The sequence below is a fragment of the Cebus imitator genome, unplaced genomic scaffold, assembly GCF_001604975.1.
Source record: "Cebus imitator isolate Cc_AM_T3 unplaced genomic scaffold, Cebus_imitator-1.0 Scaffold428, whole genome shotgun sequence".
Classification (NCBI taxonomy): Eukaryota; Metazoa; Chordata; class Mammalia; order Primates; family Cebidae; genus Cebus; species Cebus imitator.
This window is the reverse complement of record NW_016107743.1, coordinates 666,645-691,727: the sequence shown is the minus strand read 5'-3', so window position 1 is coordinate 691,727 and position 25,083 is coordinate 666,645. Positions and strand designations below refer to the sequence as shown.

The window sequence follows — 25,083 nt, the reverse complement described above, 5'->3', positions numbered from 1 at the left end:
CCATGGCTTGTAGAATAAAATCTAATTTTCTTAGCTCTGCTGTACGCATGATTAGACCTCAGTTATCCAGTCAAATTTAGCTTCTCTTTTCTGGACTGGTGGATTAGAGCACAATTTTATGTCATTCACTTTTCAGATTGCACCCTTAAATCTTTCCCCACCTGAAAGCCTTTGGCATAACATTTCTCTACATTTGATCTCAGCCAAAAGGACGAGAAGCGATGGCATAACATTTCTCAAATGCTTTTTTTTTCAGTTCTTATGCCAGCAGTTTTTGTTGTTAAATCATCTCATAAGTATCAGCTTAAAAGTGCTCTTTAATGAAGACTTGCCACTTCCTCTCCTCCTTGACTCTCTAGCAAAATCATTCTCCACTGCAACACATTTTAAAATTTTATTTGTAGAACTTTGCATTTTAAAATAATTTATGTATTGGTTTGATTTTTTTAACCTTATTTTATCTGCCTTATCATAGTTCCATAGGTTTCATGAAATCAGGAACTAATTCTGAATTAATTTCTAATATAAATTGAGAACCTGTTACGGGCTTGGTGTGTAATTTGCCCTCAAAAGAGGCATAAATTAATGAATAAGCCCAAAGAAACTGGAAAAATGTGAACATCGATTCCTGATCAATTAATAGTTAATTAGTAACAATTAATAATAACAATTCACAAGCTCCTTTAAGTGATAATCTTTATCTTTTTTTTTTCAGAGAAAAGTCAGAATTAAATTTTATTTCACATTGATAGAAACCATGAAAAACGTTTACATTTTCCCATGTTACCGCACAACAATTCAATGGAATATTTCTTGCCATAAATAATATCTTGCTGATATTTAGAACTGAAACAACCATTTATGTTCTTCAAGGTAAAGAAAAAATGACATAGTAAATGATTGTTTAAAATGTTTAAATCCAGACATAACATATGGCTTCATTATTAACATTCTATATAGTCCATTACTAAATTATTTCCATTACTGATTAGCACCCATTTATAAAGATGCATTCTTAACATTGTTTCGGTCAGCTGCAATACAGCAGAAAAATTAACAGAGTTCAGAAATATCAAGCATACATTTTTGCTACATATTAATCTGGTAACTATACTTTATGCATAGGGCTCTGACTAGCCTTTATTACTCATTAAGTTTGTTTTCAAATACTTTTTACCAGTAATCTGGAAATTTTGACAATTTAAAATGATTGCTGTTTTTATGTTTGGACAAAAAATACAAAAAATAATTTGACTAAAGTGAAAATTTCAAATAAGCCCACTGGCAGATGAAAATAAAGCAAAAAATTACAATAGACTCCTCACCTTCTATAGCAGTTGGTTTCAAACGTGTATAAAGTAAACTCTATGCTATGAGGAGATGAAATCATCTTAGAAATTAGTTTTCAAGACCAGTCTTAAACATATTTCAGAACATGGCCAGGCGCGGTGGCTCACATCTGTAATCCCAGCAAGTTGGGAAGCCAAGGTTCTTGGGCAGATCACGAGGTCAGGAGTTCAAGACCAACCTGGCCAACATGGTGAAACCCTGTCTCTACTAAAAATACAAAAATTAGCTGGGCATGGTGGTGCATAACAGTAATCTCAGCTGGTTGGGAGGCTGAGGCAGGAGAATTGCTTGAATCAAGATGGGGGAGGCAGAAGTTGCAGTGAGCCGAGATCATGCCACTGCACTCAAGCCTGGGTTACAGAGCAAGATTCCGTCTCAAAAAAAAAAATTTCAGAACATACTAGAATATGATCTAATTCTTTCAGTTGTTTACAGAAAAATAAATCCACAGAATTATTCCTGTTACCTGGGTTGAAGATCCTAATAACTAAATAGGTATAAATTTGGATAAGGTATAATAATTTGAAATAAGTCGTGCATGAAGTTTTAATGTCTGGTTTCTCTATAAAGCATAAATAGATTTTAAATACCTTATATCTGTGACTCAAAATGTCAAATTACAGTATGTATTGACAGTAGCTGTCTATGGCAGAGAGGCTATATTTGGTCTGCTATGAAGGATAATAAAGAAAGAATGAATTTTTTTTTTCTGAAGAGTAAAGAATATTAAATAGAAATAATATCGGGGAAAAGAAAAACCTGGTCCCAAAATAAAAGGGCCATTTATTGAAGAGAACAATTTACTCTTTCTTGACAATGAACAGCATTATCCCTATTATTAGGAATAACATAATACCACCTCATTCTTACTATGTATTACAATCATAATGTATATATGAATACATATATAAAATACAGACACTGCATGGTGGCTAAGCAATTTTGGAATAAATCCATAGACTAAGTCACAGCATGCATAACTGTTTATATCTTAACTGCTCATTTATACCTGAACAAATTTTCATTAGGCATACTGCTAATTTTCAAATGATGTAATAAAAAATCTGGTGGGAGTACTATATTATTTTGCTGACTTATATTTGAGAAAAAAGAAGCTACCTGCTTCATCTACTTTAATATGGTATATCCTGAATCTTCTTATGAGAATACATGTATAGAAACTTAAAAGATCATACATTTCTCATGAGGAGACATTATCTGATCTGTGTCACTAGAGTGTATTTGCAAAACATTTTAATGCTGCAAACATTAGAAATTTGAAGACTGGGCATGGGAAAAGGTCTATTCTCTACTACAATGATGCTGGTGTACTTCTACACAAGGCCTCTTAGTGACGTCAATCAATTGGAGGTAGGACTTTATCAATGAATTGCTTGACATCCATCATTTCCTGTTGACACGAACTGTGCATCATGCCTTCATAGGTTTTAAAGGCCACATTGGCTGGATTCACCAATGTTTTTAGTTTTTCAACCGTAAGAGAACCAAACATCAGGGGAACTAAAGGGTCACAATCTCCGTGGCACTGAAGAATAGAAGTATCTCTATTGACGCCACTGATAGGTCCCTGTGGAAATGACGCCCGAAGTGGAAGCCAGCAACTGAGTGCAGTGACACCCTCCAGTTTCTGCTGCGTGGTAAGGGCAGTATATGAAGATAAAGCTCCTCCCTGAGAAAATCCTCCCAAAATAATTCTGTTTGAAGGAATGCCATTCTTCACTTCTTGATCAATCAAAGCTTTTATGTTTTCTGCAGCCTGTTTAATCCCAGGTTCATCTTCCTGTGAATCTGGTGAAAGCCCAATAATATCAAACCGTGAAGGCATAGCCATGTTCATATTTAGTTTAACAGGCATAACAGGCGCATGCGGGCAGATATATTTGATATGTGAACTTCTGATACCTGCAAAGGCTTCTGCCCATCCGTGCCCAGTATCTCCCAATCCGTGAAGGAAAATCACCGCGGCGGTGGCCTTCTGAGCGGCGGGGACGACGGCGGGCAGCTGGGCTGACATGTTATTGCCGCACCTACACCAGCTCAGCTCACACAGCAAGCGGAAGGAACAGCAGGTGCCCTGCCCTGGCCCAAGGGCATGCGAGCGGCCAGTGGCGGCTGGCCCCACCCACCTTTATTTTAATATCATGCTTATCTATGAAAATGTAGAATGTACCAAAGAATATCAGGACATGACAACAGTGCCCTCAACTGGTTAACTTTCACTGTCTCCTCAAAGACACCCTTTGCTCTGTGTCCTTTAAGCCAACCCAAATGAACAATATCAAGGACTTCTTTATCTTCAGGCTTCCTCATGGTTTTATACAAAGGTCAATACCAGCAGAATTTCTAGAGGAGGGAAGAGTAAAGTTCGGGTATATATTACTTTGGTTTCCTCTTTTCACAGTTATTCTAGTCTGATTGCATTTCTCAACATAACTCTTTCTGTCTCCAGGTCCAAGTAACTGTGCTGGCACTTTTATCCTTAGTAGTAGTAATAGTAATGACAGTATATAAGTACTCCATTCTTACTAGTCTTGATATTTCACTGTATCTTGTATAGCTATACCTCATCTATCTGTGAGTAGTCTCTGAATTAATCTTTGCCAATACTCAATTTGAGTTTTCATTTTTTTTTTTCTTCTAGGACTCCAATTGGAAAAGCACTATTAAGGCTGAGCATGGTTGCTTATGTCTGTAATCCCAGCATTTTGGTTTGGGAGACTGAGGCAAGAAGATTGATTGAGCCCAGGGTTTTGAGATCAGCCTGGGCAACACAGTAAGACTCTATATCTTCTTTTAAAAAGAGGAAAGAAAGAAAGACAGAAGGAAGCAAGGAAGGGAGGGAGGGAGGAAGGAAGGGAGGAAGGAAGAAAAGAAGGAAAGAAGGAAGGGAACTATTAAAACTAGCAAATATTGAATTCTGTGAAAACTCTAGAGACAAACAGTGCTATGTAAATATCAGAAATAAAAGTGTAAACGTTGGAAATAGAAATAAGAACATTATATATAGATAGAAATATTTATTAAACATGAGTGAATTTTTAAAAACCTTATAGCTAAAAAAAAAATCATCAAGTAATCCAGTAAGAAAATACACATACAATAATGGAAAGCTTTTCCTGTATATTTTTCAACTTCTATTGAGTCCTTCATAGAAGATACGTAATTTTCTAACTCCTTTGCATGATATAAACTCATCTAATTCATAGCACAATTTAATGAGGTGATTATTACTATATTACCATAATTTTACAGATGAGTTAAATTATACTTAGAGATTATGTTATTTTTGCCTGAATGAAAAGCTGGATAACCAAGATTTCAGTTTAGTCTGAGGTCTGAGTAGTTTATACTCCTATCCCCTACCCTACACAGCTTTCTGTTACAACCCCTGGTAGAAAAAAATTAAACAACTAGAAAATAGAAGGGAAAAATGCTCACAAAACAGCATCTATAATAAAATAAACAAATATAAACCTAACCAAGAAATATAACGTATCACTTTGAAAAAGACTGCAAAATTTTATCTAGGGAAACTTTCAAAAATATAAATAAATGAAAAGGTTTATTTAGCATGTTACTAACTGAAAAACACATTTTATAGAAAGTTTAAGTATTTCCAACTTACTTGATAAATTAAGACCAAGTCAATTCAGGTTTCCCAAAGGATATTTTCATCCCGAATTTCACAAATGATTTTCAAGTACAGAATAAATGGACTTGATTATATACTTTTGATATATATGAAAGTATATATCAAACAATATGAGAAAAAAGAGTGTAATAAAGAAAGGCTTGCCAGAGAAGAAAGTATATGCAAAGATATAATAAACTATAATACACATGAAAAAATAATAAAAAGAAATAGATCATAGTATATTTTAGTATTTAGTTAATAAAGAAAACTCTGAAATCTTTGTTGTATTTTCAACAAAAAATTTCTGCATCAATAGCTCATCTAAATGAAAGCTAATAAAGTTAGATATCTAGTTATAATAAATTTAAGTCTAAAAATTATGAAATTTACAAAACAATCAATAAAATTAGATTATTAATATGATTTATTAGTATCATGAACTTGGCCAAAAAAATAAATTATACATACAGACACTATATGTGTTATTTATAAATATAAACATTACATATAATATTTTGCAAACAACACACTTGGTAAACAATAGAAATGTAAATGACAGATACAGCATTAATTTTTATAGGCTATGAATAAATGATTTTAAAAATTTGAAGACAAACTTCCTAAAATAAAAATGTTAGATAACATACATAATTAATTCAGAAAATTAGATTTAAATATCAAATGTCTAGACCATAAACACTATACTTAACTGGCAGGCAAATACATGCAAATTAAAACGAGATACTTATTTTATACAAAATTGACAAAAATCAAAGATAATGACGTTAAGCCTTTAGCAAGAGAATAACAAGTTAGTTTTTCTTCTAATAACGCACACAAGAAAGTTGTCTTCATCTCTGCACTATATAAAGTGAGGCATTGAGAGAAAAAAATAACATTTCTAATAGTACTTTAGTGTAAAGGACAACATCAAATATAGAAACAAAACTTCTTTTGATACCAAACCCATGTTTTTAAGCATTACGCTTTATAATGTTTGTAATGTTTTGAGAAAATTCTAGTAGAATGCTTCAAAATATTATCAGTGTTTATATTGAAAGTATAAGGGGAATGATAATTGGTGAAATATAAATATGTATTTCATATTTATAAAAATTTAAAGATACAAAATTTATGTTTTCTAAATATTGTGAATATGATTACCTAAAATAAAGAGTAGAATTTTTCATACATATATTTTCAATATAATTAGATGGTAGAAATATGGGTTTTAATTTTTGGTGGAAATATGAGTTTTAATTTTTGATCCTTTAAATGTTGCTTTAATTTTTTTTCATAAACATGAAATATTTGAAAACATATTTAAAGAAAACTTACACATTAAATTATTTTTTATTTTAAATTTATAGGTTAATGTGTAGGAGTCACTTTAAATACCCAAGTCCAGGCATACGTTAATCTAAGATAGTTTCTACTATTTGAGTTTAAATTTGCGAGAGCTGTTTGAATCATTTTGGCTGCCACCCCAAGCAGAAGAGAAGGACAAGGAGAAGCCGCAAGAGCTCCACACGCTATTTATTGACCTTTGCAAGAGCAGTGACACCATCAGGTGAACTGAGATCTGGCAGCTTCTAAGCACGTTTCTGTCGCAGAATTACACCAAGATTGTAAGGTTTCATTAAGACGGGTTTGACAGCTGTCTTAACTACAGGAATCCTTCTATCACCCCCATCTTTCATGTTTCAGCCTCATTCCTCTCCTCACTCATCTATGGACCTTTAGCTTGAGTATTAAAGACTTGGAACTAATAATGTTCATTTTATTTCCTCTGTCTTAAATCTTCTAACTGTAGGAAAAGAAACTGCCATTAGAGCAGTCATCTCCTGAGTCTCCAAATATTGTATCAAAAACCTTGCCACCAAGTCTTTTTCCTTCTTTCCTCGGTAATTTAACACTTTTCCAAGTCCAGATGTAATACTACCTGTTTGATTTTCCTCGTGATTTTGATAACCTTAATACCTGACTCCTAAAATAGTAGTATAGTGCAGTAATTAAAGTATTTAATGTTAGACTGGCTAAGTTTGAAAACAATTATGATTATTATTATTTTAAATATGTTAGAGAATCTCACATTAAATACAAACAAAAAACAACAACAAATAAGCTAATAAAAAAACACTATGTAGCATTACTCCTTCTTTTATACCTCCCTGATTTTTATTTATGCCTTTTCAGCCACATTTCTCAATAACAGTCTTTATTTGTGTGTTTATTTTTTACATACATACTTGGTAGGCTACTCCAACAAAGACTGATTTATTCCCTCACTAATTAAAACAGTCCTTTGAAAAGTTAACCGAAAGGAATGTTTTAGAATTTTCTCTTTCATGTGACATGGCAGTAGAATTGAATAGAGGCCACTCCTTCCTTCTTTAAACCCATTCTTACCTTGCTCTCTGTGACACTTCCCCTTTCATTCTACTTATTCAGTATCGCATTTATAGAGAAGTTGTCCTCTGTACAATCTCCTAGTGCTAGACCTTTAACTCTTCACTTCTCTCAAACAAAGCAGTGTCTTTAAGCCCACAATATAATTTCTACATATAATTAAATATCTGCAATATTATCTTCAGCTGAACTTTCTTTCTCAAGCCTCACATTCGTATTTCCACTGTCCTCTTAATCTCACAACGTAAGTACCTGTAAATGCCTCCAAAGTGACTAGTCAATAATAGAGATCATAATCTGTCCTCTTTATATTCCACCCCCAATTCTCTTCCAGTATTTTTCACAATAAAAGGCATATGCTCTTAGATGGACCAAAAATCAAGGAGTTATCATTAAATCAGTTGATCCTCCTCCACACAGGTCAGGATCCACCTTAAGGATCTTACCTCCCTCCCTAACCAGAGAAAATATCCTCTAAAACCAGAAATTAGGAAAGGTCTAGAAGCCATCATTGATAACTTGAGAATGCAGGGCCTCCTCAAACTCTGCAACAGCCCTTGTAATACCTCGATGTTAGGGGTACAGAAACCCAACAGGGAATGGAAAGGAGACTGGTCCAAGACCTCTGCCTTATTAATGAGGCTGTGGTTTCAATTCATCCAGTGGTTCCGAATCCCTGTATCCTCAGTGAACTAAATGGTTCACAGTCCTGGACCTAAAGGATGCCTTTTTTTCTGCATACCATTATAGCCTAACTCTCAACATTTGTTTGCATTTGAGGATTCTTCCAACAAAACCACCCAGCTAACCTGGATGGTGTCACCTCAAGAGTTCTCAGACAGCCTCCACCTGTTTGGGAAGGTGTTGTCCAAAGGCCTCTCTGAGTTCCTTTATCCTCAGGTTAAAGCGTTACAACATGTAGATGATAACATTACCTTCTGTTCCTTAACTGAGAAAATCTCTAAGGAGGGCAGTAAGACCCTTCTTAATTTTCTGGCTAACAGAAGATGTAAGGTCTCAAAATCTCAGGCTCAGCTCTGTCAGACTTCAGTGAAGTTCTGAGGTCTAGTCTTATCAGAGGAGATGAGGATGCTAGGTGAAGAAAGGATTAGGCCTATCTCCTCCCTTCCCCATCCTCCAAACCCTCAATCAGCTGAGGAGATTATTGTGCATTACAGGATTCTACAGACTATGTATACCTAGATATGGTGAAACAGTTTATCACTTATATCACCTAATATAGGAAACTCAGGTAGCTAAGACCCACTCCTTGATTTCAGAAGAGGAGGTTAAAAGAACCTTTGCCCTGTGAACACCGAATATCTGAGACAGGTCTCAGTTAATTTAGTAAGTTTATTTTGTCAAGGTTGAGGACATGCACCCATGACACAGCCTCAGGAAGTCCTGATCACATGTCCCCAAGGTGTTCAGAGCAGTTTGGCTTTATACATCTTAGGGAGATATGAGACATCAATCAACATATGTAAGATAGTTCAGTCTGGAGAGGTGGGCAACTTGAAGCAAAGGCAGAATACCTCAAAGTGGGGAGGGGGCTTTCAGGTTATAGGTAGTTAAGAGACAAATGGATGTATTCCTTTGAGTTTCTGATTTGCCTCTCCAAAAGAGGCAAGCAGATATGCATTTATCTTAGTGGGTAAAGGGTTGATTTTGAATAGAATGGGAGGCAGTTTGCCCTGAGCAGTTCCCACCTTTAGCTTAGTAATTTTTGGGCCCCAAGATATATTCTCCTTTCATAGACCAATGAAAACAAGCCTTGCTAAAGGCACCTGTATTTAGTCTTCCCATAGGGGAGATGTTCAATCTTCATGTATTAGAAAGGAAGAGAATGGCCCTGGGTGTTCTAACCCAGGCCCAAGGTCAAGCCCAGCAGCCTGCAGGCTACCTAAGCAAGGAGCTTGATTTGGCAGCTAAAGTATGGTCAGCCTGCCTCTAGGCAGTTGCAGCGGTAAACTTGATGGTACCAGAGGTTACTAAGGGAAATAACTTAACCATTCATACCCCACATAATGTGGCAGGGCTGCTGTCTTCTAAGGGAAGTCTCTGGTTTATGAACAATTGCTTTCTCAAATAGTAAACTCTACTATTAGAGGGAATTGCAGTCCAGTTAAGAATGTGTTTCTCCCTGAACCTACCCACCTTCTTCCCAGAGAAAGCTGGGGAGCTTAAACAGGACTGCTAACATATAATAGCGCAAACCTACACAGACAGAGAGGCCCTCAAGGAAACCCCCTTAGAGAACCCACACTGAACTCTCTTTATGGATAGAAGTTCCTTTGTAGAGCAAGGGATCTGTAAAGCAGGGTATGCAGCAATCACCCTGAATGACATTATTGAGAGCATGCCTCTCTCTTTGGGCACAAGCTCTCAACTAGCTGAGCTAATTGCCCTCAAGGGGGCACTTGAATTAAGCAAGGGGAAAGCAGTTAATATTTTTACTGATTCTAAGTATGCTTTCCCAGTCCCCAGTGCCCATGCCACTACCTGAAAAGAGGGACTTCCTCACAGCCTATGGATCTCCCATTAAATACCATCAGAAAATTAACAGACTGTTATCCTTGGTTTTCCTTTTATGGGAAATGGCAGAAATACACTGAAAAGGTCAGCAAAAGGGGATGAACGAAATCGCTAAGGGAAGTAAGTTGGCAGACAAAGCAGCTAAATCAGCAGTGAGAGGGCCCCAGATTACCTATCCACTTGTGGCCGCTCTGATCTGAGAGGGTTCCAAAAAAGAAATAAAATGTCAGTATTCCTCTGTGGAGATAGAATGGGACTCCTCTTAGAGATATACCTTTTGGTCCTCAGGATGGGCGCAATCGGAGAATGGCAAACTTTATCTACCAGCTTCCAGCCAATGAAAAGTTCATAAAACCCTTAACCAAGGCTTCCACCTGGGTCAAGATAAAACCTATCAATTAGTCCAAAGGTTGTTCTCAGGTAAAAATCTGCTAAAAATGGTCAAATAGGTTGTTAATGCTTGCAAGACTTGTCTTAAAAATAATCCCCTCAATTGATGGCTTCTTCCCTTGGAGCCCAAAGACTGTGAGGCTACCCACAGAAAGACTGGCAAAATGGATTTCAATCATACACCAATGAAAGGGGACTCCAGTACCTCCTAGTATGAGTAGATACCTTCCCTAACTGGGTAGAAACATTTCCATGTTGGACAGAGAAAGCCTCTGAGGTGAGAAAAGTATTAATTAATGAGATAATCCCTTACTTTGGATTTCCTCAGTACCTCTAGACTAATAATGGCTCCTCATTCAAGGTAGCTGTCAACTGGGCATGAGCAGAGATTGTGGGGGGCTCAAAGACACTAGGTATACAACACTGTCTTCTCTGTGCTTGGTGACCACAGTCTTCAGGAAAAGTAGAAAAGATAAATGATAATATCAGAAAACTGTCTCAAGAGACTAATCTTCCTCGGATTATTCTTCACATAGCCTTACTATGTGTTAGAAACTCCCCTTTAAAGCTGGGTTTAAGGCTCTTCAAAATGGTGTATGGATGACCTTTTCTCACCAATCGTGGCTTGCCAAAGAAATCTCTGATTTGATTAAACATGTAACTTCTTTGGCCCACTTGCCTACAGGAACCAAAACAACTGTTAGAGGCCCAATCCCATGAATAAGGCCTTCTCTGTTCAACCCAGGGGACTTAGGACTGGTAAAGACACTTCCTTCCCTTTCTTCCACTCTAGGCTTGAAGTTGGAAGGACCTTATACTGTACTTCTGCCTACTCCTATGGCAGTAAAGATCACTGGAATAGACTCTTGGATTCATTATACTTGAGGACAGGCCTAGGAAACAGACTGAATTACCTCTTTTAACCCAGAAGAGCACCCACAATACCAGTGTGATGAAATCAAAGATCTTAAGCTAAAAATCACAAAAGATTAGTGCCAGTAATTAGCCTTCCGTAAATATCCTCTTTATAGTCTCACCTATGCTTGCTATTCTTGCCTTTGTTTGGGTCCTCACCATAAGGTGTCTTTTTCAAAGACCCCTTGATCTTGAACTTCCAAGGTATTATCTACTCCCCTAAACAGTTATTTCTCTTCTAAAGTTCAACTGCTCCCTATACAATATTTAGGCTTTTTTTCACCAGGGTAAAACATCTTTAGCCACAACATTGTTTTTGGAACAATTAGTCTACATTACTTCTTATTTCTGTTATCTTTCTTTGGCACTAGATTTTTTTCTTTTAGCTCCTCTTTGTATAATACTCATATTTGGTCCATACACACTTAAACTCTGTAAAATTTGTTTCTACTCGCCTAGATCCAAATGGTCATACAAGTGGAGCCTTGGACAATGAATCCTTTTTTACCAAGGACCCTTACATAGGCCTCTGAGAGAGATCTGCCTGCTCTTTTCCCCAAAGCAATGCTTCCTGTCAGCATGAAGCAACTGGGAGCAGTCACTGTTCCTATCATAATGGCAGTGAGACATACCTCTTCAGAGGGGTGACTGATAGCAGCAGGAGGCAGGCAAATTCCTTGGCAGATAGAGGTGGGTCCACAGTGAAACCCAACCTTCAGGACAGAAACAGCCTGAAGCCTGAAAATTGGGCTACCATTTCTGCATGGAGTCCATTGCCCAGAGAGAGAAATTTCTTGATGCCTTTAGGCCAATAATATGGTGCCTTTTTGGGGCCCACCCATGGATTAAACAGTATGCATTTCTTCCGTTCTGAGTACATAAAAACCCCAGACTCAGCTGGACTCAGACATATCTCAGGACTACATGCCTGAAAATAGGAGCTACCCACTCTGGGTCTCCTCTTCACTGACAGCTCTTCTGTCACTCAGTAAAATTCTTCTCTGACTTGCTCCCCCTCCAGTTGTTCATGTAACCTTATTCTTCCTGGACATGGAACAAGAACTCAGGACCTGCTGAACAGTGGGTATTAAAAAGGATGTGTCATGTTCCCGGCTGGCTTGCCAAGCTGCAGGTGGTTACATGCTCTGTGACCCTTCTGGGGCCCCAGACCTCAAGATTCATTTGAGCCAGAGCTCACCCTAAATGAGCGTGGGATACAGGCCGGTAGTGTGAGCCAAATGCAGCCTGCCTGCCCAAGTGGGTGGAATGAGCCCAGCAGATGTGAATGAAACTCAAGGAGATATGCCACCAGCCACAGAAGGTTTCTGGCTGATGAAGAGACACCCAAAGAATTCTTAGATGATACTAACAACATACCCATATAAATATAACCCATAGAAAGTAAAATACCACCTCACATTTGAGAACGCTTCCAGTGTGATTCTAACACAACAAATAAGGTTAATAAGCCTAATATATCTCTTGGACTAATGTCAAAAAATACTGAATTTTGATATCAAAAAAACTGAACTTAGAAATTTAGCAGGGATTGGTACCTTCTTCAGACCCAACAGTCCAAGCCCTGTAACTTAACAGCACAAGGATTGGTTAATAGGATATTTGTAATACAGAAAGTCTTATCATTTTCTCTAACATGTTACAATAAAAAGTGTAATTTGGTGTTCAGGAGTTACTGCCCGCAGAACTTCAACCCACTGTACTAAAGTAGTTAGGTAACTCATTGCATATTTCTAATTGTTAGTATTCTACTGACAGAACTGTGACCAAAAGCATTAAAAATGTGCTAAGTCCTAGCTAAACATATCAAAGACAATTTACTTTTTTCTCTATTATTAAAAAACAGTAAATGCAAATATCAGTTTAAGAAATTCAATATAAGAAATAATCTCCTTTCACTTAAATACTTGTATTCAGCTGTTTTAAAAGCACATCATCACACATTTCCAAGATTTGTTTCTAGATACAGTACTGACAACTGATTAGGTAACTTTCCCCACCAAAATCTTCAAACCAGTACAGAACCTGCACATATTTTAATTACACACATGAAGAGCCATCAATGATAAATGGCTTGAGATAAAAAATCACTAGAAAGGCTTACATTTTTTAATTGCTACTGAGTCTAAGTAAATGTCACTTTAATTTAATAGTCGTAAACACAACTAAATTAGCTTGAGAGAAACTGTAATCAATATAATTTCCTTAAGGACAAGGCCAATCTTTCCTAAACATTAAAATTTGTACCCATATCACAGTTTTTCCTCATCAAAGGAAACAATCTGAAATCAGCCCAAACTGTTGATTTAATTGATTCATCCTGGAAACAAAAAAACACTCAAACATTTCCACTCTCATCTACCTCTCAAAATAATAAAATATATAATGTACTATTCTGTTCAGAACTTATAAAATAAGCATTTTATTTTTTTAAGCTCTTTAGATTATCAGAGGCAAGAAAAAACAACCAAATTCCAAATGTCTAGGGTGCTCCTTCAATTCCTACAGGCCTGACAAGGGTAGCCTAGGAATTCCAGATAAATAGAATAAATGATGACTTGCTAAAAAGGCACAGGGAACAAAACAACTATTCACAGAACCAAATACAAACCTTCTATTAAAAACTAAATAATATCAATGGTTTTATATAAATGCATATGCAAGCAAAACACAAAGGAAAGCAAACAGCAAACAAATGAAAAGTATAAGGAAAAACAAATAAAACAGGAAACCAATCCCCAACCTTTCCCCTTTAGTTTACCTTGGAAGCTACAGTGTTACCCAAAACCCCCTAAAAACACAGGATGAATATTTTATTTCTGATGCACAATTGAATACCTGTAAGTCCACCAATATCACCATATATCCTGTGCAATCAAGAAATTCACTCTAGACATGTGACCACTACACCAGTACCAGAACCATCCATGCAAAACATCAAATATAGGGTGAAGCAATGAAAGCACGGATGTGAAATTTGCCTTCACGCTAAATCTAGCATCATGCTTAACTGTGTTAAAAACAGTTACCATGGGCAGATCATGAGGTCAAGAGATCGAGACCATCCTGGCCAACATGGTGAAATCCCATCTCTACTAAAAATACAAAAATTAGCTGGGCATGGTGGCACACCCTCTGGTCCCAGCTACTCGGGAGGCTGAGACGGAAGAATCACTTGAACCCTGGAGGCAGAGGTTGCAGTGAGCCGAGATTGTGCCACTGCACTCCAGCCTGGCAACAGAGCAAGACTGCATCTCAAAAANAAAAAAAAAAAAAAAATTACCAAATTGCCAATACATTTCTTTACAATATTTCTTATTTTACTTTCATCAAGACTAAGAGTTTTAACTATGAAAATATTTATTAGCCAAATTTCTCCAATTCTCTCTCAGGTTTTAAATAACATTTTATTATCTAAACTTTTTCAACTTTGTCTTTTCAACTTTGTATTTTCTCTGTATATGCATGAAGATGGACACACAGAGAAACAGGAAAAACTGCATATGACTTACACAGACTATCCGTGACATGCCTGGGCTTTCTGTTCAGTCCCAGAATTTATTTTTCTTATTTTTCTTTTAAATAGCCAGTCATTTTACTCTAGAATGACATACTTACTACACAAGTTCTTTTCTTATACAAAATTATTCTTTTTTTATAACCTTCCTACCAAAAACATATTTTCATATTCACAACTTTCTTTATATTTCTCCTTCTTACTACCTTGTTTTATAAATAACCTTTTTCAAGTCCATAATTTAAATTGACTTTTAGATAACTTCTAAATTAGACAAAATTAGTTTTCTCACTAATAACATATCTTTTTTGGCCTAGCTTATATATAAAATTGTATATTAATTCTAATTCTTATCTTTATGGACTTAAATTTTAGTGAAATTCTAGGAAGCAACAAATCCTGAGCTTCCTATCAAAAATTAGCATTTCACAGATTAGAACAATTCCACAATTTTTAGAAACATATTTCCCCGTATCATAACCCTTCCTTAATTAGAAATAACCCAGATATCCAGTGATCATCAAAAATAATTTTAAGATTTTAAATTATACACAAAGTTTACCTATAGTGTTTACCTATTAAACAACATATAATAAACATACATACGAACACATCTAGACATATATACACACACGAACAAAAATTCAATAGCTTTTACCTTAGAACTGTAGCCATCAGATAGCAATACAAACTCATGGGTTTTACATGGCTACACTTCGTTTGCCGAATGATTTACAAGCCATTTGCATTATATTTATTTAAGAAGTTTGATTATGTATGCATCATTTATTTCCTTGTTAACCATTTTTACAGCCTGTGAATTTCAGATGTTCACCTAAATAACCTAAATAAGAGCCTTAAGGTTAACTACATTAGCATTTTTACCAATGACACAGAAGATTCAGTTGTTTTCATTAAATCAACAACATCAAATTTGTCTTACTTATCAAAAAACTTCACAAAGATCATTTAGCTGTGGCTGGGTTTAGTTTTATAACCTTTTTTGCCAAACCCTGATATTTAAAAATATCTAGCAAAGACAAATATAAAACCCAGAGGAAAATGTATGATGACAGTTCTGAAAATATTTCTATTTTTCATTTTACCAACAATTTTAAAGTCAGCTTAATAAATATTTACTTAAGTCATGTGAACTTAAAAATTACTTAGACTCATTTACTTCATTTATGAATGCAATTTAATTTACAAGCCAATTTGGTAGACACAACATATAACAAGAAACATACAAACAAACACATTTAGACATGTATATACACACACAAAAATTCAATAGCTTTTACCTTAGAACTGTAGCCATGAGATAGCAATACAAATTCATGGGTTTTACATAGCTACACTTTGCCAAATGATTCATTGGATTAGGTAATCCAATGAAGGCTGTGAACCAAAATTTTGTGTAAAGCAGTTTTCTTGGCAGGTTCATTTTTAAAGGCCAAACTTCCCCAGACTCCAAAGAACTTTGAGGCCAAACAGTACCACGGAGAACATCACATACCAACCAGGCCCAACCTGCTTTAAAAACCAGCACAAAAGCCTAGATATATGCAACTCCTTCCCACTTTCCCATTATTCCCAGATTTCAAACAATACTGGGGCCAAACAGTCTTGCAAAAGAATATCAAGATTACTGAATTCTAATTCCTCATGATTATAATATAGCAAACACACTCACACACAATCACCAAAACATAATCCAACTGCTGCAGCAACAAAGAAGGCCCAAGAGTGTCCAAACTGAAAGAGTCACGGTGCTTCCTTGCTCCATCAGTTGGGCTTGATCAACTGCAAACAAAAATTCCTAAGGAATTTTCCACATTGAGAGGAGCTAATCCTGTTGTCTGGTACCCATAAAAAGACACTCACTTGCCCAGACACAGCACACAATTACAGAAAACCCCCAAGACTGTCCACACTAAAACAAGGTGCTTTTCTCTCTCAATTAGTTAGGCTTGTTTGACCTGCAAATGGAAAGTCCTTTAAAAATTTCCCAAATAGAAAGCGGCAGATCTTGCTGGCTGGGCCCACAAAGGACACTCATTCATTGGGATGCAGATGTCAAATTTCAAAAGCAGTTCAAGGCAATCAGGAACGTGGTAAGGGTCAGCTGTTGTGGGGCCAGAGAGAGACAGAAACCCACCTCCAGTCAAAATTGGGTGGGCAACTGCTTAGGAGGACTTTTGAGACTTCTGGCCCACAGCAACCAAGCCACAAGCAATGTGTTTCCAGTCAAGGAACACCAGGGGTTTGGTCTAGGGCCTGCTGCTGGTAGCACAGAAAGCCAATCATGGAGGCAGTAAGTATTGACAAGGAAGAAAACCTTTTTTAATCAGGTGTTGCAACCAAGGAAATGGAAACTCAGTCTCAAATCTATCTCCCTGAATGACTAAAACTAGAGGTTTATATAGCAGGGAAGAAATGTAACAATGTGTAAGAAAACAAGAACTAGGGAGTGGCAAGGAGGTATCTGGTTCAGAAATCTGGTGAGTTTCTGTTATTTGATACTTTTTTTAAAGAGGCCTGAAGGTCTTTCCCTGAGGAAGGAATCAGATAAAACAAATACAAGTTTTAAGCTTTAACAACAGAAGGGTCACTTTTTATGTTTATCAAAAAGAACAGTCTATGGGAGTATTCTGCCAGTTTCAGAGAGATTCTGATACTTCAGAACCTACTGACAAATTTTGCTGCCTAATCCTGAAGAAAATCCTCTACCTCTTTTCTTTTGGCCTCTTTCATATTTATTTTGAGGCATCCAACAGAGCAGAAAAAATACCTAGTGTGCTTACCACTAGTCTTCAAGACTGTTCAATTTCTTGTAGATATTTTAATTTCTTGTAGATTTTTTAATTCTTTCAAATGCATCATAAAGTTTATGATTTCAAATCAGAGGGAAAGGTATGAAGAGCCCAAATTTAATTTAATCAGGGAAATTTGTTGAAGTCTTCTCCAAATGCAGTCTAAAAAAGTTTTTTCCAAAGCTTTTGCATCCTAAAAGTGTTATTAATTTTGGAATAAATATGGATGATTTCACCACTAAATATATTTTTGGGTCTGATCACAGATTGATTTAGACCATTTTACTCTACAAGACACTATGGTGAATAATGGACACATACTGTATGCTTTCTCTCTAGGCTGTTCACAGTGATGACCTATTAAGATGAGAATTAAAAATTTGGGAATATCTCCTACAGAGTATATACCCAGAAAAATCACCATTCATTTTCTCTTCCTTAGAGCAAAAATACTAGGTTTCTTAAATTTTAGAAAGACTATGATGTCAAATATTATAAACAGAGAACGTCTAAAATTTTAAAATAGAATGTTGATTTATAAAATTTGGATATGGAAAAGGCATTAAGCATGATTTTGTCCAATCATTTATTTCCACTTATTAAATGGATGATATTTGGTAGCTGACATATGTATATAGCCAATGAATTCTTGCAGTTTTTCTTGTTAATATATTTTGGGATTCTCTGGAAATACAATGTTAGCACAGTTGAACATATGGGTTTGTTGTAATATTTCTGTATAGATACATGCAGAGGAAAAGTAATACTAAAATCTAGGACATATTGAGAAATATTTATAATTACATTTGCATTTTTACTAATAATTATATACATGTATTTACTTGCTATCTGTAGTGCAATAAAATATGAAAAGATAGAAGTGCCTCTTATTTGGCTATTGGATACATGGGCATGAGCCTTTAAGCTGCTCTCTTAATATTATGTCCACTTAAGAAAAATAAGAAATTCTAATATTTAGTGATTTTTGCTTCATCCTACGTTTATAAGTATATATATAGACATTTTATTACTATCATATTTATCCATAACCTAAATATTGTAGCGTATTTTATTTTCTCACAAATAAAAGAAAATGGCATATATAAAATCTACAGAAACTGAAGAATAATTCATTTTGAAAGAAAAATTTGATTTTAATACTATTAGTAACACTTGTTAAATTCTTTTGGTATACTAGGAAGTGTGCTATTCACAGTAAATGAATGAGCTTACTTCCATGTCAAAATTATATTGATATTTATTTGTTATTATCAACTCCATTTTGCCGATAAGAAAACTGAGGCTAATATAGTAACTTTTCTAAGTTTAGATATTTTGTAAAGACTAGAGGTAGGATTGTAATTCAAGCAATCTGCCTCAGGGTTCATGATCTGGCCTTTTTGAAATATAAATTAATATAAACACTACCTCTTATAATTTTGTGAAAGTTATCACTTTTTCAATGAGCATGTATTATTTTGAGAGTAAAGAGATCAATAGCAATACAAGCCATTTTCAGGAAATAAAGAGAAATCTTTCTCAGTTCATAAAAATCCAGATATTTAGATTCAAACTGAACATGTGTATTGAACAGATGGCCCTGTAAAACTACTGTTATTTCTCTTTGCTAAAATGCCCTGAGTTAGAAGAAATAATAGATTTTAAGGAATTGCACATTTCTTGCCAGAAAATAAATTCTCAATTTCAGAAGCGGTTAGTGAATATGAATTGTGCTTTATTTTTTGTGGCTATGTTTTGTAGTGTAAACATCAAGAAGTGTGTTAGTTATAAAGCATTAGAATCTTCAGTATGGCTTAAGTTATTGAGAAACTGAAAATGAACTATGTCCATTAAAAACTCACTATAACATGATAATTTCACGAGCAAGCTGATATGTTCCTGTGATGATAAGCAGTATATAAATCTATCAATAATGTTTGAGTTCACCTGGTTCTGTAAATTGTCCTTCATGAAATTCCTTTTTTTTAAATTTAATTTTAGAAAATAAGAATAATTTAAGACTGGAAATAGAAACAAAATTTAGATGTATCTAATTTGACTTTTCTGGCTTTAGGATGGATTCTCAAATATCAGAGTATTCGTTGAGTTGATTATCTGTGATCAGTGATTAGTACTTTGCCATGACTTTTCTGCCAAAGAGCAAATTTTACTACATGTTTGTAAAAATCCAATAACATAAAAATAGTACATGTTCTATACACATATTTGACATGTAATCATTAGCTATTTTGTAGTTAGAAAATTCATAGTTGAAATACCATGTAATGGTAATCAGATGGATGATTTAAAATTTACCCCCCCACACACACACACTCTCACACACACAACTTCATATAATAAAATGTCTGAAAATAAGATTACAAATACACTGATTAAATATCTGTGCTTAAAGTATAATTCAAACTGATGGAGACACTCTGAATTCATGTCTTGAAGAACTACACTTGTTGATTATTTAAATGCTTTGATTTAAAAAGAAAAGACTCCACTAGGGCTGTTAGGATAGACTGAGACATACAATGTTGTACTATGCAGTAAAAAGCTTTGGTAGAAAGTAAGTAAACATGGAGGTTGCAAGAAAGATAAAGAGAAATAAAAAAAGCAAAATGAGACAGTGAAAGAGGTTCCCAAGTTTAACGGTGTGTATGCGTGTTTGCAATAAGGAGGGAAAGAACCATATTTCCTGCATTTTTCCATACAAGCTAACTGCTCATTCCCAAAGCTTTCTCCTGCCCAATTTATATTCTCTACAAAAAATAAATCTCATTACCATGATATGAATGTTAACAAGTGCTCCAGGCATCTACAGGAAATACCAGCAAATTAAAATCTCAGGAAGGAAACCCATTTTCTATCTTCACATAACTCTACCAAGTCTAGTCTATATTCCTACCCCATAGTTCACATTTAGTTTTAATACATTAAAACTTTGCTTTTCTCAAACTTCCCCGAGGAGCTGTTAAGAGAAGCAAAATTTAAATTACTTGCATTTTATAGGATCTTTGGTCCAATGCATTTGAAGGCAGAATGGTAGGAAAAAAGAGGAGTTGTGGAAAAGAAAAACATGCAGAAAGGCAATTATTGCAATTTTTAATAACCCTGTGATAAATCCATACTAAAGTGAAATATTTATTTTCAAATAAAGACACACAAAACATGAGAAAAATGGGTGCTTACTTTTCATTCACATTTAACAGAGATTTTTATATCATAGCTCACGTTTCTCAACTCTAAAATGTTTTATGTTTTTTCTTGATTTTGCTGGGAAAGCAATAAGGCAACCTAAGTGTTCATGTTATCAGAATACAAACAAGATATGGTATTAACATATAATAACAGAGATACAAAATAGTAGCCATAAAGTACCAAAATGATATTTTGTGAGTCCCTGCTTTTGTAAAGGCATCATTCCTAATAGTAGGGAGTGAGAAATCTTCTGTTCTTATATTTTTGAACAGTAGACCAAATAGTCAACATGGAGCAAATTTTTAAAAATAAAAATGACTTGTTCTGGATTGGGTATATTGTCTAAATCTGAAACAAATAATTCAGCTTTGTGAATCTGGTGGGGAAAGTCATTATAAAAGCAAAATATAGTCTCCTATTATGTTTTTGGAAGTATAATAATTGTTATTTTTAGCTTACAGCATTGAGGAAAACTGAACAAATCTGACACCACACTGCTAATCCCAGAACTTGAAGACTGAATTTAACACAGGTAGAGGAATTACTTTGGATAAGGAATATTAAATGCTTTTAACTACAAGCTTAAGGATCCAGTCTTGCGTTAGCTTTAAGTAGGTCACCTGCTAGAGCAATGTGATGTTTAGGGGTGTGCAGTACACTTTCTCCAAGTGCAGGAATTAATGAATGGCAGCATGTCACTTAGGAAATCTGCATGTTGGCTCAGAGAAAAGCTCCAGAGTTCTTTAAAGAAGTAACTGAATCGGGACACCTGTACAAAAGGTGATACAGAGTTCAACTTCAGCCCTTTGTTATACTTCTTACAAGTGCAGGAATTAATGAATGGCAGCATGTCACTTAGGATATCTGCATGTTGGCTCAGAGAAAATCTCCAGACTTCTTTAAAGAAGTCACTGAATCAGGACACCTGTACAAAAGGTGATGCAGAGTTCAACTTCAGCCCTTTGTTATACTTCTTACACCCTGGGTTTATATTTCATATTCACAAATTCCTGGCATAGTTGAGAACACTGACTTCCCCTTCACAGGTTACAATCTTCAAATCCCAGATGCTTACAGCCAAAATAATCTTTAGAAATTTTTTAAAATTATGAGGTATTTAATTTTTTAAAATTTTCACAAAGGTATTTAAGTGAAATAACCAAGACTTACCAAAATTGAAGGTAAGTTATTAGATTACTTTTCTATTGCTACATAATAAATTGCCACAAACATTGCTTGAAAACCATATATACATATATGTATAATCTCACAGTTTCTGCAGTCTCAAGTTCAGACACAGCATAGCCTGATGCTCCTGTTCAAGGTCTCACACGTCTGCAACTAAGGTGTTAGTGAAGTTGTATTCCCATTGGAAGCTACACTGGGCAGACAGTTTCCAAGCTTATTCAACGTATTGGTAGAATTCATTTTCTTAAAGCTTTATTTCTAAGACACTAGCTTTTTGTTATTCCTACGGGCTGCCTGCAGTTCTCTGTCACATGGGATTCACTAACATGGCGATTTACTTTATTAAGCCACATGTTGATCTCCGGCTTCAGTCCGTTAGGAGTGAGTAGTATATATTTTAAAATAATCATGAGTAACATCCCATCACCCTTGTCAAATACCGTTAGTTAGAAGCAAGTCACAGATTCCCTCCACACACAAGGGAAGAGGATTACATGTATAACTGAAATGGGAGAGTTTCCTGAAACCCCTTGTAGGACGTGTGATGGGGTGTGGGTAGTCTGTTAAGTCACTGTCACTGCTCAAACCCTGTACGGGAGTGGGAGCATGCAGTCGGACAGGTGCATGAGTTGGGCACTGAGTTCCAGCCCCACAGCAGCATTCAAGGGTGGGAGCCTGTGACTCCTGGAGCCCATGTGGGCATGTGTTACAGTGTGTCCTTTTGTCCTTGCTGTTGTCAGACTGCTTAAGTTTTAATGGGCTCAGTAGACCCTTAGCAGGGGCAGAGGACCAGCTTTCTGTACCCTGAGCTCTTGTCCAGCGCCATGGAAGAATTGGGTCATATATGGACTTGAAGGATGGTTAATATGGGGTTTTATTGAGTGGTAGAGGTGGTTCTCAGTGGGAAGGATGTGGAGCTGGACAGGGGATGGAGTGGAAAAATCATCTTCCCCTGGAGTTTGTTGTCCAGTGACTGATTCTCCGACCAACCTCAGCCAAACTCTTCCTGACATTCAGATGCTCCTTCTCTCCTTTTCTGCTTCACTGTTCTGCTATTTGTCTGCTTATCTGCTTATCTCTTTGTCTGCTTCTGAAGTCTGAGGTTTGGGGTTTATATGGGTACAGGATAAGGCCCATGGCAGGCCAAAAGGCAACTTTTGGGCACAAAAATAGGAATGCCTGTCCTCATTTGGGCTGCAGTTATCCAGGCTTGAGGGTGGGGCCTTTGCCAGGGAACCACCCTCTTCTCAGTATTTCCTTGTCCCCTGTCTGTATCATAACCACCCAATGAGTTTTTCCTGCCTGCTGTACAAACAAAATCAATTCATGGAGACCATGTCATTGTAGTAAATAAATAGTGTAACAGACAGGGGGCTGGCCATGCCTTGTGGGAGATAACTTATTACTCAAATCAATCTTACCAAAGGCTTAGAGGCCAGAGGTTTTTCAAAGATATGTGGTGGGTAGGGAGCCAGGGAGTGAGGAGTGCTGATCTTTTGGGGCGGAGATGAAATCATAGGGAGTTGATGCTGTTTTCCTGCACTGAGTTGGTTCCTGGGTGAGGGCCACGGGACCCATTGGCAAGTCTGGATGGGGTCATCTGGTCATCAGAAATGCAAAGCCTGAAAAGAGGACATCTCAAAAGTCCAATCTTAGATCTCACAACATAATAATTTTACAAAAGAATAATTGAGAAAGTTGCAAAGCTTGTAACCTCTGGAATAATGGCTGGTAATTATTTAACTATGCCTACATCTTAGTAAAAGTTAGGCCCTTTGCAACAACCTAATTTGGTGGTCTTTCATTAGTTTTTCAAGGGCAGTTAAGTTTTTTGGAAGGGTTATTATCATTTAAACTATAAGCTAAATTTCCTCCAAAGCTAGGTGTTCCATGTCTAGGAATGGGCAAAGACAGCCAGTCTGTGAGACTAGAAGTAAGATGGAGTCAGCCATGTCAGATTTCTCTTATTGTCATAATTTTTTTAAAGTGGTTTCACATGAAAGTGATGAGGCCAAAGGAGAACTTCCTCTGCCATCTGAAGGTTAACTGAAAATCAACTGAGAAAGGGCAGATTAATAGGAGAAAATGCATACAAAATTTATCAAGGTGCATATATGTGCCCAAGAGTCATACAAAACATGAACTCAAACAAGGGACAGATGGTTGATGCTGAAATACTCCCCTCACAGGGGAGACATGTATGGGCCCGGGACATGGGAGGCAAATCATACAGGAGAGTGAGGGGCAGAGCTGCGTAGCAACAAAAGTTGTCTTATTAAGTAGATAAAGTTCCCCAGGTAATCTCTTGGAGCTGCCCTTGGAAGAATAGAGGAAAAGTCTGTATATGGTGAGGACGCTCAGTCTCTTCTCAGGTGTTTTGATGGTTGACCTTTCCTCGTTATTTGATGAGATCCCTAGGAAGGGGGTTTAAGATAATTGCGCTTTTGAAAGAAGCTTTCCTTGTCAGATAAAATAAATCCCAGAGAGAGTTCCAAGTCTGTTGAGAAATGTGAAATTTATGAATATTGAGAAATGCTGAGTGTATGATAAAATATATTGTTTGCTAGGAAGAACGATGGCAAGGAAAACATAGCTGCCCCCACCCTCCAGGTAGAAAACTACTTGGGGCATTCCAAGGTAGCAGGACAATGTATAAATATCATACACCTGTTAAATCAATTCTTTATGATATCTGACCCGGACCCTGTGGCTCCCTCGTAGACAATACCTTTTAGCTTGTTTGTAATCAGTGGTAAGTGGGCAACAGTTGCCTACTTGGTATATTTTTGTGTTATAAGAAAATACAGAACACCTGTTAATAATAATCAGCTGTTCAGACAGACTACATGGATCAGCATCTGCTCGGGGCCCCTTAGCCCGAATCAGAATGCTGTCAGCCCCTGAGGCTCAGTTTGGAAGGCTGCTGGCCACCAGATAGACCCACTTTGATGTTCTATCTGCGTGTCTGCTTCTCAATGCCTTCAGCACCACCTGGGTAGGGGTCTCTACGGCCGAGCTGGTTCTTGGTACAAGCCCCTCCCTGTGCTTGGTGATCGGTTGAGAAGAGCAGGGGAGAAAGCAAGGTT

General features: G+C 36.3%; 1 protein-coding gene across 1 annotated transcript in view; it reads right to left on the bottom strand.

The window, feature by feature from the left end:
- Window positions 1–2,060: 2,060 nt before the first annotated feature.
- Window positions 2,061–25,083, bottom strand: part of LOC108290280 (acyl-protein thioesterase 1-like) — a 147,041-nt gene continuing 124,018 nt past the window's right edge. The window contains exon 2 of the mRNA XM_037731901.1: window positions 2,061–3,497. Within this exon, the coding sequence (XP_037587829.1) occupies window positions 2,708–3,497 (790 nt within the window). The 3' untranslated portion in view covers window positions 2,061–2,707. The remainder of the gene's footprint in view (window positions 3,498–25,083) is intronic.